We start from the raw sequence: 15,009 nt of genomic DNA, 5'->3' as shown, positions 1-15,009 counted from the left end.
GGTTGTTTTTTTAAAAAAGGCTTACTTGGATGACTTGTGGTATCACTTAGTTACTATTACAATCATACCTCAGGTTGCAAACGTGATCCGTGCGGGAGGCACGTTTGCAACCTGCAGTGTTTGCAACCCGAGGTATGGCTGTACTTTAGAAAGCACTGGATATGTAATAAGATTATTGGCCCTACTCAGAAGGTTGCTCTGTAAGGTTGCAGTTCCACCCTCTAACCAAGTCCTATCACGCTCCTTTTCCAATTAACACACAACTCTAACCACACACAGAGGACTGTATGTGCAGTCTTCAAGGTGGTCCTCACTTTCTTCACTTCAGGCTGCTTTCAAGATTGCAGCTGTGGTCTCCAACAACTTTTGCTTTAGGTTCCAAACAACCACCTGTCACATAGCAGTAGCCCTTTCTTGAAAGCTGCCACAGAGCCTGGCTCCCTTCTTAGCAGACCTCCTTCAGTTCTTTGCCCAAGCTGCTGGGTTGGATCTTCAGCTTCCTTTCAGATTTGCCAGTGCCCATGGCTTCCTTCTGACTTCTGTTGCACTTCAGCTCCACCAGCTACTCTACTCTCCTTGAAAAGTACTGAATATGGCCTTTTATTTACACCAGCCAGGCTCTATCACCATCATCACAATTTGGGTTAAATTCTCCTATTGTTTACAGTTATGAGTCAATAAGATGAAGTAGAATGTCCACAAACAGATTAGTTAAAATAACAGACTTTTGATGCCTTTGATTCTGTATATAAAGTCAAGAACTTCCCCAAAACAGACCCATTCCCCTCTTGATACAATAAAACATTTAGTTTAACTGCCTGCTAGTTTGACTTCCATACAGTATACAATGATACCTCGGGTTAAGTACTTAATTCGTTCCGGAGTTCCGTTCTTAACCTGAAACTGTTCTTAACTGAAGCACCACTTTAGCTAATGGGGCCTCCTGCTGCCGTCACGCCACCGGAGCACAATTTCTGTTCTCATCCTGAAGCAAAGTTCTTAACCTGAAGCACTATTTCTGGGTTAGCGGAGTATGTAACCTGAAGCGTATGTAACCTGAGGTACCACTGTATACCTTTAGCTCCTTGCAGAAACATAAACCAGTTTTCAGTTAACCCTTTACAGACATTGTCTTGTTTGATATGATATAGCATTCTTATAACTTTATGCAGGTGAGCTTACTTCTGTTGCATGTCCTTGACCACACAGTGGACAAACTAAAGCAGGGTAGTGATAACACTGTGTATGTGTTCTTTTCTGAATGCTGAATTTGTTTTTTGTTTTTTAAAAGAGTTTCAGGAAATAAGCCTAAATATTGACGTCATCTTGGGAAACCAAGATACCTCGCATTGTAATCTCAAATACATAAGAAGGGGATTACATGTAGTATCTTGCTAATGTAGGTATATGGATCATTTGCACATACTGTAACATGGTGTTCTCTCTCTCTCTCTCTCTCTCTCTCTCTGTGTGTGTGTGTAAAAGTCCAGATTTTGTTGGAGGGTATATTATTTCTCCCTCAAGTGTGATATTCCATACTGTTTCACTAGTAAGCTCTAGGGTGTTGTCTGTTATCAGAAGATGCCAGTGTATTTGCCTAATACCTTGCATTAGGTGTTTTGTTATGGGACTGAGCTCTCCAAAATAGATTCTGGGGTTGGGTAAGCTTGATAAGCTTTAGTTCAAATTAATCTTTGGATGTGGCTATTTATAGTTTATTTGTTGCATTAACATTTTGAAAGTTGGCTACATATAATGGATGTGAAAGTCTGCTGAACTGTTAAGTTTTCCTTGTATCGTGTAAGAAACCTGACAAGGTTTCTGTTATGTTCAATTAAAACTAATGCATTAGCTAAAACAGTACATGATGCCTGTAAAGTCAACCCATTAAATGATGAGTTGCTGTGTTAAATCAACTGACAAAGGTAAAGAAGTCCACATACAGCTGTGCTATTGATTAAATGACTATCACTGTTATAGAAAATGGATTTTTTCTTTCGCTTTCCTGAGTTTAAATTAATATGTAAACAGGTCTCTCTCCCCTTTAAAGTGTTAGGATTCGCAGCTCAGCTGCCTCTGAAGGCATCTTGACACAGTGCAAGGTCAACACTTTCTGTCATTATTCTTCCTTGCTGCAGAAAGAAGTTTTGTAGCAATCAAGAGAGCATGAGGTGGGATGCATCATACCTGACCGAAACATTTAACACTGAAAAACAAAATGTCAGGAGTCTTAATTGATAAAAGGCATCAGTGAACACATGAACTGAATTCTAAACCAAAGTGAGGTTCTACAAACCAGTTCGTCTGGTCTATTTTAAACCAAATGTGCTGAAGTACATGCATTTGGACAGATTCATAGCCTCATAGGATGCAGCAAATCAAAACAGGTAACTAGTGCAAGTTGCTAAGCATGGCAGATGAAGCAGTCACACACTAAAGAAAATTTCAGTGTCTTCTTTCCTGTTACACCTCATATCTTATCCCTTACTCATCTACTAAAAATTTGCCACCAGCCTTTGGAATCTATTGTTACATGCCACCCCAATTTCTGAGCGATGAAATATTCCAAGGGTGCCAGGTGTGCTTACAGGCACAGCAGAGTCTGTGGTGTCTTTATGATATATGGTTTCTTTACACAGATAGACAACCTGAATCCAATGGAATCCAGCCTTACATTCTAAGAGGTTCTGGCCTCTCTCATAGTCACAGCATTGGATTCAAAACAGACATTAGTATCCTGCTTTTAACTGCCATTCTAAAACACTGGCATTCTAAACACTGGCAGTTGAGAGAGGCTGGAAGCCAACACATCTGCAAATGGGATTTGCCCTTTCATCCTTTGTGTCACCCAAATGGCTCATCCCCAGGCTAATACCTCAAAAGGAAATTTGCTGAGTTTTGTGAATTCACCAATAGCTTAGTTGGTTAAAGCATGGTACTAATAATGCCAAGGTTGCAGGTTCAATCCCTGGAACAGACAGCTGCATATTCCTTCATTGCAGGGGGTTGAACTAGATGATCCTCTGCAATTCTATGATTCTAATTATCTTTAGCTTAATTAACAAAGTCTAGAAGTTAAGATATCCACCCAACGTTTTATACCAAACCCAATGTTTTGATTTCAAAAACCACTGCCTCAAAAGCCAGAGAAATATATTCCCACCCTGGAATAGACAGATAGCTTTGGCTCACTTTTCCTTTGAATGAAGTGTGTGTTGTCTCTTTTTGTTCAGATATAGAAATGAACTACATAAATCATTAGGAATCATTATTTTTGATTTGCTATGAGAGCCAGACTTAAGTTAATAATCACTGGTTCTTGTGTGTTCTGTACTTACCTCAAGTTTTTCTGCCTATGTTGCTTTTGCTTCTACATAGTATTTAACATTCATACTTCTTTTGATGTGACTTCAAAGACTCCACAGCACCTGTTTTCTGTATCAGTTCTTTGATAGACAGTACTATATTGATGGGATTTTGGCAGCAGTTGTGTTTATCTAGATTGGAGGGGATTTACCTTTCAACATATTATATTTCACAAAAAGACTGGCACGTTAATAATTTTGTTATTGTTTTTAGATGACTTTCTGTACAGTGTAATTCTTTTTTGTCTGGAACATTTAACATTCGTTGGCATGTCTCTTGCTCTGCAAATTGCTCAGATGTCAGTCTTGAATCAATTCTTCAGCTTGTGCCAAATATTTTTCTTTTGTTACTTAGTAAGAGGGTATCACATGAGATCAGCATTACATTATGACACATCAGTAATTATGTTAGCACCAGAAGATCCATTACTTTAATTGACTTGACTCTTAACCAGTTTGTAACACCAGTAAATTATGAGCTGCATTGTGCATAACTGGCTGCTGGTTCTTGTTTAAAAGAAGAAGAAAAAATTATTTTGTTATATTTGCAGTGCCATGACTCCAAAGGACAATTTGAAGGATGTTTAGGGGAAAGCTATGGCTCACCTGATTTATATGCCAAAGGTCCCAAAATTGATCCCTGGCTTCTACCAATAGGCATGGGAGTGTCCTTGTTTGAAACTCTCTGGACAGAAAATTCTGAACTGGATGGACCAATGGTCCTCCATTCCATCCCAATCTGTTGCAGCCATGTAACATCATTTGCCCATAGCAGAATAGGTTGGACATGATGTTGGCACAGGAATGTCAACATCATTCCTTCTAATGTAAAACTGCCTAAGGCTCTTGAGTTATTACTTGGTGATAGCTGAGTAAGAGTTGCATGATTTAAGTAAACACCAAAGACATTGAGAAACCTATCACTTTCCTCTTGTAATTTATTCCTTTAAGTTTGTGGCTTCATTACAACTAATTGGGAAATAAGCATGTATATCAAATATATTGTTGTGGCTCTCAACTCTTGAAATTACCCATATTTTAAAATTCATCATGTTCAAGTCAAAGCATCATGCTTTCTGCCTAGAGAGTAAGGTTGGGGATATGAAATGCCTTATTTGAATGTTGCCCGTACACACACACACACACACACACACAGTGCAAACACAAAACAGTGCCTTTAATTAAAAACAGGGTGGCATTTTGGAGGGGGTTGGAAAAAGATAAACCTGAGCTAGTGCATTAACAGTTACTGTTAACAATACGTTTCATTTTGAAACGCATTACCATATTTCTAGTATCAACATGTTTTCCAATTTGAACAACAGATAGCTTCTTAACTTTTAAGAAGATTTAACATAAAATTGTGACTTGGAGAGACATTGTTTTGATGTTCTGGGGGCATTTTATAATGCTCAGCTTGTTTTATTCATCATAATAAAAGCTTATCACTACATTTCAGGAAGCCAGTCATGCTGTCTTGGTTGCTTGTGTTTAGTGGTAGAAGAACCTGAGAACTGAAAATGCACAGCACCAGAATTAATTGCATTTGTCTTTAGTGTCTCTTGTTAAACAAAGTTGATGAAACTGTCAGGCAAAATGATCTTGTAATGTTTGATCACCAGACAGTCTACAAAAGTGGGTAGTTGAAATATACTGTAACATGTAAGGAATAAATGATTACATTTGTAGCAGTAAAGCAAATGACACTTTACCTCCAACAATGACAATGTAACAATGTAAAAAGACATAATGGAAATCTTGACATTATTCCTGTAAAGCTACGCTCTTTGGAGTCTATGGACTTAAAAATAAATAAATAAATAACTAAAAAATTCTAGTACCCTGCCTAAATTCAGACTTGTTAATATAAAAACTGTTGTTCTGGATGTCTACCCATCACTTTGGAACAGATAGACTAGAGAGAGAAGAGGCAGAACTACCATTTTGCAGGTCCTTTCACTAATGAGATGACTTTGTTGGATACAACCCTACGTATTTATATCAAATACTTAAAGTGACACAGCAAAGATAAGATAAAAGGAAGAATAGATCTAAGTATGAAAGCATCATTTAAAAAAACCCTTTGCTGCTTTTTGATATACTAGGAAATGTTACATTCTGTTCATGGTTTTCTTCTAAGTGTTTACATTTCTGCAAATACATTAAGTAGTTAGAGTAGACTGACATTGTGAAAACAGTGCAACAGTGTTAATACAGATGTAAATGTCACCTATTCCTGTTTACTCAGAAGTATTATTCTAGTGGGTTCAGTGAGAATATCTCTAAGGTAAGTGTTTATAGAATCATCAGTGTAAGGTTTGTTTGTTTGGCTAACTATATAAATGCACCTAAATTAATTGTAAAGTGTGATAAAAATGCTTTGTTTGCATTTCCTACCGTTATGGTGGTAATTTATCTCTGAACCTTCAAATGTAATTTGCTACTTTACATTATTGAGGAGTGGTTAATTAAAAACTTTACAGATATGTCTCTTTCTAAACAGTTGGAAGAATTTATTATCATTGTGTCTTTTACACTATTACTTTTTATTGCTTTGTACTGCACATGTTGAGTTTTAATTGTTGTATTCTCCATTCCATTAATTTCAAATTAAATATTAAATTGTAATGAAGATTCAATCATAACGTCTAAAAGGTTGAGAGAGACTGCAGTCTAGAACAATAAGTAGATGAAAATATTGTTCTTTCTTATTTTGATCTTTTATATTTTATATAAAGTTACCTCTTCACAATCACATGCCTTTATCTGCATGTAACACAATTGATGTTTTCAGTGGTTTGCAAACTTCATTCCCAGAACTTTCTTCACCTTATTTCATCTCCCTGCATGTCCACCACCCTGCTGCATGGCAAAGAACTACTGGGAGTTGTCCAGAGCACATGAGTTGTCTCAGTTCACATGAGGCACTTCCCAGGCTTTGGGGCTTAGCTGTCACTTCTTGTAAGCCATCAGTGCATTCATTTACCCTTCCCCCACCTCACATCACTGGATGTCATTTGCAAGGGCTTGGCAAGCCATAGCTCAATAATATCAAGTGATATACAGTGGTACCTCTGGATGCGAATGGGATCCATTCTGCTTCACACAGATCCATTCTGCTTCACTTCATATACAGTGGTACCTTTGGATGCGAACTGGATCCAGCCTGCTTCACACATCACACTAAGCCAAGGCCAGATTAAGGTGGTTGGGGGCCCTGGTGTAATTTCCAAATTAGGGCCCCCTTCTATGGTACCACAAAGTAAGTCAATGTGGCATCTTAAAGACTAACAAATTTATTTTGGTATATGCCTCTGACATACAAAAATTAATAATGCTCTGAGTTGGTGGAGCTTCAGAACTAGGGCTGGGCAATATCAGCTTTTCAACATTGCGATGTATCAGCAGCTAGACATCGTAATATGGTGATACATCACAATGTTGAAAAGGAAGGCACATCATTTGGCCCTGGCCCTGTGAGGCGCTGGGGTGAAACCTCCGCTGCCCTCTCTGCTACCAGCCCCTGGCATGGAGGATGGAGGAAGGAGCATCATCCCAAGCCCTGCTGGGGTGAAACCACCTTAGCTTCCTACATCACCAGTGCCCAACGCAGAGGAAGGAACAAGCAGCATTGGTCGTGTTCCCATGAGGTACCAGTGTGAAACAGCCTCAGCTCTCTCCACTGTGTTCTCTTAGAACGGCACTTGAGAGGTGCTGAACTGAGTTCTAGTGTGAGCTTGCTGAAAAACAACAACCCTGTTTATATCCTTGAAGCTATTCAATCAGTGAACATTCAAAATGCAATTGCTATGAAGAAAGCCTCCCAGACTGAACATAATGGGACTTGATTGTGGGGCCTGAAGCAACAGGGATCTCCTCTCCTGGAGCCCACACATTCACATTTATGCTAAGCCACGATTTGGTTTGGTTTGGTTTGGTTTGGCTTAGCATGACATGCAAACCAGGCCATTGTATAGACAGAACTGTGTGCAATGTGATACCCTTAATATGCGCTTCTAAAACCAAAGCACCAGAGTAGTAGTACAAGAAGCATCTTAGACTGGGAAATGCATATGTATTTTCTTTCCCTTTTTGTATGGACACTGCTGCTATGATCTGGTACTCCAGTTGCCTGTTACTTCACCATTAAATGTCTTTACTTAAGATCCAGCTTAGATGGCTAAATTTACATGCACAACCAAACATTTTAACTAAACATAATATTTAACTAATTGAAACATAAACCTAGATTAACAAAATGCTCTTTGCTAGTACCAAAACTTTTGGATGATTATAGGAACAGCGTCCAATGTTCTTTCTTGCAGTATACATGGTTTTACAATTCCAAGGTTTTCTTGTCACTGTGGTTTTCTTTTTATTTGCTCCTACAAACAAACAAGCAGAAATATACTGAGAACGTGTGCTGCTTGCATCTTGTCTAATCTTTACTAATGTGTTAAAATTTTAGTCACAGAGGCAAAGAATACCTCTGATAAGGCTCTGCTTTTCCTATTGTATCATAAAGCTGTTCAGAACCAAATGCTATTGTGCATTTTAATAAGGGATTTACAGAGAACAACTACTGAAATGCATTATTTCTACTTCAGATGCTAGACATAGATTACTCAGAGCTACAAAGGTGATATAAAAACTTCAAACCTGCAAAAGTTAACTGCCCTTTATTCCCAGGATTTTGAGTGGGAATTATTTATAATTTTGTGTCTGAATCGTCATTTATCAATGAGGGTTAAGCACAAAAAACAAATGAAAAACACTCTGACAGTAGGTACAAAGCTGCCCACTGGAAGCATTTTATGCAGGGTATATGATATGGCATGCATCTACATCATCATCATCATAAACTTTATTGCACTAGCCAAAGGCCATGGCATCATTCACAAAGGAAACAAAAAGAAAAGCAGCAATAACCATAAAAACCATAAAAAACATCAGGCACTGCAAATACAATAAACCACAGTTACATCTCCTAGAAATTATTTGTTGCGTATGATAGAATAGCAGGGTGTTCTCAGAATGTGCCAGCTTAAATGTCTGAATCACCTTTATCATGCATCTACATGCTACTGAGATGAAGGGGTCATGGCTTGGTGGATTCCTTAAGTCTGGGCCCACTTTCCACTTCCTGTGTTTGTGTTCCAGCAGCCACCGAGCCCATCATAGGTTGCAGTGCTGGTCTTGCTGCCAGTCACTGTGGAGCTGAGCAGGAATTTTTTTGCCAGTCTGCAAATTGGCTTCTTCAGGAAAGTGGGGGAAGGGTTGTAAGATGAGCAGATGAGCACCCTTTGGCACCTTCATAAATATATGTATTCAGACTAGCTTATTCTAAACTGTGTGACCTGTGGGGTTGCCTATGGCATGCATTTGGGGGTAGTAGCCAGGAAGTCTCCCTTAAGAGTTGGGCTCGGAAAGAGGTTATGATCAAAGTCATCCCTTTGCCGTAGTCAAGGTGGTTCCTCCAAGTTGAGTTGACTCATAGCATTAAGCCACTGCTTAGACCTCTGTTGAATACGCTGTTCAACCCTCATATTTGTGTCTTGTCTCTCCTTTACATACTCTGGCCGCAAGGTATATACAGTATAGTCTTTTGGAGAAAGTATAGCTGGACCACACCTTGGAAATAGCCAATTTGCTACTAAAACAGATTTTGTTGACATATAAAGACCTATACTTGGATATTTAAAGGAACACCTGGTCCCACATTTGCTGAAATCATTGGAATATCTCCTGATGCTGCTGTTAACTGAGGTATGGCATCATAGTGCAGGGACTTAAGGAAGGTATTTTCTGTTGTGGATTTCTGTTATGGAATTTCTTCCCCTCTGATATAAGGCAAGTGTTGACTGTGGTGAACTTTTGACCTATCTGTTTACCAAACCCTTTGCTGTCTACCGATTCTCAGCTCAGAATAAGATTATTGCTGGCTACAGTGGGTGGAATTTTACAGTGGGTTAATCTTTTTAATGTGCAGTTTATCTTCCTGTTTTCTGTTTGTATTTCGTGAACTTCTCTGTTATTATTCGGCATATAAAAGCATATAAATGTTTTAAAATATGGAATTACTACTCTGGAAATACTTGTGTTGAAGAGTAGGATATAAATGCATTCACATTACAAGAAAGGAGATTCCGACTAAACATTCTTGTGGACTCTCCTTCATTGGAGGTTTTTAAGCAGAGGTTGGATGGACATCTGTCATGGATGCTTTAGCTGAGATTCCTGCATTTCAGTGGGTTGGACTAGATGGCCCTTGGGGGTCCTTCCAACTCTACAATGCTATGAAAGCCATGTAGTGAGTGTGGTCTATCCAATATAAAACACAGAGGGCCAAATTCATGACTGTCTGCCAGCTGGGGAGAGGCTATTGGGAATGTACTCGGTATGATGAGCTCTGGTCCTCACTTTCATATCTACATATTGCAATAGGTCAAATATGCTTTTTCTTTGCCCAGAACCTACTCTTCTTATGTTCTTAGATGACTATAAATTTAGAGCCCAAGTTGTGCAATTAAGAGTGAATGGTTAGAGTGTGATTGTGCATAGCAAAGTGTCTGTGGGTATGAATGCTTTGTATGCTGCCAGGAAAGGCACACACACAAAATAATTCTAGTGGAATAATTCTACCATTAATAGGAGAAATAAGAAAAGTTTTCCATTGATTCAGCTATTGTACTACTGAAAAAATATTATATTTGATAAATACTTAATTGACTTTGAAAAACATAGAATGTGACTAAAATTTATTGTTCTGAGGGAGCATACTGGTCCACATTTGTAGAAACCATATTATGTCTTCTTCTGCAAGTATTTTCTTCAAAGAGTCCAAAATATAATAAGGGAGAAACATAAATTGACTTGCTTCAGACAAGGTCATGTGATATAAAGCGGACGCTGTGAGACGTAGATTTCAAAGGCTCTGCTTCAAATTCCAGCTAACCCGTGGACAAATCTCTGTCAGGCTCAGTTGTGCATTTTCCCCATACAGAATAGTGATGTGATACCTCTATTAAAATAGGTAAGCTGGGGATAGAGAAGTATGACTGAAGTGCTGCCTGCTGGAACAATATGGTGTGCGTCCATGAGAGCAACGGCTGGTTTAGCAAGCTGGGAATGACTGTTGAGCATGAGCGCTCCTCCTTTAACAAGGCTGGCCTGCAACATTTTTCTGTCTGAGAGGGGAAGAACAAAAGTGGAATGGGTGGAAGCGCCCATTATAATACAAAAGCTAAGAAGTCTGACAGATGAATCTTACTTCATGACAGAATACCACATCTGAGGGCAGAAGACATAGGGTTCAACAGATTCTGTCTTCTGTGGCACTAGCTACCCCTTCCAGTTTAGTGTCATTTGCAGATTTGATTAGCATCCCCTCAATTCCTTCATCCAAGTCATTTATAAAGAGGTTTAACAAAAATGGGCCCAGGACAGAACTCTGAGGCACCCATTTGTTATTTTTTCCAGGATGATGAAGAACTGTTAGTGAGCACTCTTTGGGTTTGGTCAGTCAACCAGCTACAAATCCACCTAACAGTTACCTCATCCAGCCCACATTTTAGCAGCTTCTCCGAAATGGTATCTTGGGGGGCTGTCAAAGTCTTACTGAAATCAAGAGACCATACATCCACAGCATTCCCCTGATCTACCAAGCATCTATCAAAAGAAGAAGTGAGAGTCGTCTGGCATGACGTGTTTATGAGAAAAAGTTTCCACAGTGAGGGACTTTCAGTCTCTGTTGTGGCTGAGTCTATTATGCAAAAATTGTGATTATGCATTGTTGAGGTTCCGTTATATGGGAAAAGCTGAGGTTGCCTGGAAACATATGTATCATCTCCTGTCAAGTCCAGGTTAATTGACTAATTAAGTTTTCATTAGCGGAATATGTAGCAAAACCTCTTACTTGGGATAAGGCATCTCCAGCCCCATTTCTTGCACACGTCCATGTATGTTTCTAGCATTGGAAAGTCTCAACCTCAAATGCAAGCCTATGAAATAAAATATCATCTGAATTTTCTGGTTTCATGCTGGATGATGGAGAGTGTTAATTTCAGAAGAGAGCAAACATATTTCTTCCTATTCTTTAGTTGTTTGCATCCCCCTCCCCAATATTCAGATTTCTACTTCAGATTGGAATGAATAAACATGAACTGTTGACTAATCTTGACAGTCCTGTTACCAACCAGAATTACCATCTATGTTGTTTACTCCATTATTCCATTCATATATATCATTGTTGATTTTACTATGCAATGCAAATTGCACCGTTTCATCCAACACAATGCAAGGATAATGAAAATAAAGGTATTCTTGGATGTGAAAGCATTTATCTAGGATGATGAGTTCAACTCAGTTATTAACCATATTTTAGCTAAGATTTGCCGTGTACCCACCACCACCACATTCATTCACCATAAAAGTGGGTGGGATATTCAGAGACTTTCAGGACAGGATAAAACTCTAAATATTTTCAGGTGTGGGTGGTAAAACAGGCAGCAGCGTTGCAATCAATTTAATCCCTATATAATCCTGCAATCCTAATCCTTTTTACCTGGAAGTAAGACCCACTGAAATCAATAGAACTTACTTCTAAGTAGACATGGTTAGGAGTGTGCTGAAAGCAACAAGCTTTTCTGATCAACAACAAGCAGATAGATTCTAGCAAACACTTCTAATTTCTCTGTGTAACTGGACACTAGATAACCAAAACAGTAGATCTTCTGCCATTCTAGCTCTGCAAGCCCATTTCTGTCTTCATATAGAATATTGGCGACACGACCTTCAGATACTATGACATGTTAGAAATGCATGATGCTGAAAACATTTTTGTCCTCCCAGGTGTTAAGTACTTTCAAAAGCTGAACTGAAGCAAACATCACCAGGGGAATTTGTTGGAACCAGACAACAGGGCAACATTGTTTTGAGGGTCTATGCAGCTAATGCTATAGCTGTGATACTTTAAAAGAAAAAACAACAACTGTGTTTTATGTTTAAGAAATATCAAAGCCATCAGGGACTGGCCTTAAAAAGACCCCAATGTGTTATATAGGGTGGCTTATCTTTTGGAACAACAAGGATAGGGTTATACCCTGTAAGAGACCTATCTATATCTTCATGGTGTAGGTAGTTTCTGGAATCTTCCTAAACTATGCATATTTTTAACTTCACAGATAGAAGTGCAAAAATATTTTTAAATACAGTTTGGATGCTCAAGCAATGCAGGTTACATATTTTAGGGTTCTTAACAATAGTTATCAACTTTGTGTCATTTTTATTTGTCCCTAAGTTAATGAGCAGCCCTGTTCCTGGTTTTCACATAAGACTGGAGAAATGTTGGCACTGCCTCTGAAATAAACCTTTTTTAAAAAAATGAATTTACTCGCATAAATCAGTTTTTATATGAAAAACTGGCGTGCTTCAATTCCTGAGAATGTTGTATTGCTTACAAACTGGGCCAGAGGGTCGATACAGTAATAAAAACAAAACCCAGAAAGTCATGATTTGTATTGACGGATTGTATATCTGCAAAGAAAGCCGAGCACAAAAAAGGTTTCTTTTCCTGAATTTAGTAGATCAGATTTCTCTATTATGCTGCTGCTACTTACATATTAGTGTAAGGAACGATACTAAAGTAAAATGAAACTGAAGACAACAATATTAATACAAGGATGTTTCTGAAAGAAATGATAACATGGTTGCCTCCACTGTATACTGAAAAATGTCATTATCTTTCCAAAACAGCTTTATAAAGATGTATAAATACATACTTCAAATACAGAACTTCAAAGAAACTACTGTCTTATGAGAAGTTATTATGAAGGAGCTTCAAATGCACCTTCATTTTACAACTCTTGTAAATGGCAGTCAGAAGCTACACACTGATAACCGTGAGCCTTCTCGTGCATGATCCTCAGTAACTGCAGAAAGCACCAGGGGAAGCAAAAACAAAACTTACAAAATTAAGTTTGTAAGGGGATATTGGATCAATCCAGTACCGGTTTCCAGAGCTACATTGGGAATGGGTGCCTCTGTCTGTTCTGGGAATCATTTAATAGCACAAGAGCCCTAATTTAACAGGATATTTACTTTTTCTTAAAGATCATATCATTGGTCTAAAGACTGTCTGAATACAATTTGGTAGGAGGGGTGTATTTACACTTGCAAGTTCTATTTTAACGCTTTATTGTACATATAGAAACGTTGTGTGCGTAAGGTAGCTTCCAATCCTGTAGGTGGCAATGGACTGGGGAACGTAGGCAATTTTCCTCTCACCCCTAGAGCCCACAGCTCTCCCCTAAATATGTTTTGTTGTTGTTCAGTATGATCACATTGCATCTATATTATCAATATTATATAGCATCCAATTTGCTGAATCAGTGTGAAACCTGTATAGATTATATATTCTGTTAAACTGGGCAGACACAAGATATCCTCATATACTTAGAATGCACTTAGTATTGTTTGACTTCTTATTCCTTATACACGGTAGTAACAAACCACAAAACATAATAGTAATGTATAGAATATTCAGATTAAGAACATCTGAATTCTATAAAAATATTCAGTATAACAAAAGGAAAAACAATTTGTACTGTCAGAAAATCGCCATGTCGTAGTGAAAGTCTGGGAATCAATAGGGAATTGTGTAGGAAATATGGGAAAGATTCTGTATTAAAAATCCCTGTCTCAACTCCTGAATGTTTTCATTTTCTCAAACTGCTTTCTGAGCTATAAGCACATAATTTCCTTCAGTTGCTGATGCTTTCTTAAGTAAAAGAAGGCATACATCTCTTTTTTATATCAATAATGGAAAAATGAAGTGCCTAAGATTCTGATATCCATGATAGTTTTCCAGAATAAAACAATTATTTATTTCTGCTCTTTTGCTGCAGAAATACTGTTTGTTGGTAACTGTTGTTTACTGTTGTATTCAGAAACCTGTCCACCTTGACTTACACAGGGTGCCATAATGCTCAGCATCATTTAATCAGTAGCATATAAATCAGCCTGCCTCCCTACCATGTAATTTGTGTTCTGTTTATTCCTTACAGGTGAAATCTGTGCTTTTAAAATCCATGGACAGGAAATGCCCTTTGAAGCTGTGGTGCTAAACAAGACATCTGGAGAAGGTCGTCTTCGAGCAAGAAGTCCAATTGACTGTGAACTGCAGAAGGAGTACACATTCATCATCCAGGCATATGACTGTGGCGCAGGGCCTAGTGGAACAAACTGGAAGAAATCTCACAAGTGAGTGACAACTGGGAGAGTGAGGCAGGGACTGTTGAATGTATTTACAATTCATGCTGAAGAGAATCTTTTAATGCTTTGCTTGTCAATGCTAGTGGAAATCAGATCAAAGTACTTTTATCACAGGAGATGATTTTTCAGCCTGTTCACTTCTGTTCACTCTTCCTGACTGCCTGAAATTGACTTCTGTTTATAGTGCATTCAAATGACACATTAAAGGTCCTAATAGGACTCTGGATCAAACTGTCTGCTATTGGAAAAGCCCTACCATTAAATAAATTGGTGACTTTTTGAAACATAAATACTGAGTGTTAATTGATCTTCATGTAATCAAATCATATTGAATTTCCTTGCTTCTTCATCTTCCTTTTTATATTTTCAGCAT

At 38.3% G+C, this 15,009-nt stretch overlaps 1 protein-coding gene across 1 annotated transcript in view; it reads left to right on the top strand.

Annotated features, from left to right (window-relative positions):
- Positions 1–15,009, top strand: part of CLSTN2 (calsyntenin 2) — a 347,890-nt gene that overhangs the window by 225,108 nt on the left and 107,773 nt on the right. The window contains exon 3 of the mRNA XM_082221771.1: positions 14,429–14,624. Coding sequence (XP_082077897.1) covers positions 14,429–14,624 — 196 coding nt within the window. The remainder of the gene's footprint in view (positions 1–14,428; positions 14,625–15,009) is intronic.

This window comes from Podarcis vaucheri (genome assembly GCF_965113315.1).
Source record: "Podarcis vaucheri genome assembly, chromosome: 5".
NCBI lineage: Eukaryota > Metazoa > Chordata > Lepidosauria > Squamata > Lacertidae > Podarcis > Podarcis vaucheri.
This window is presented reverse-complemented; position numbering and strand designations above follow the sequence as displayed.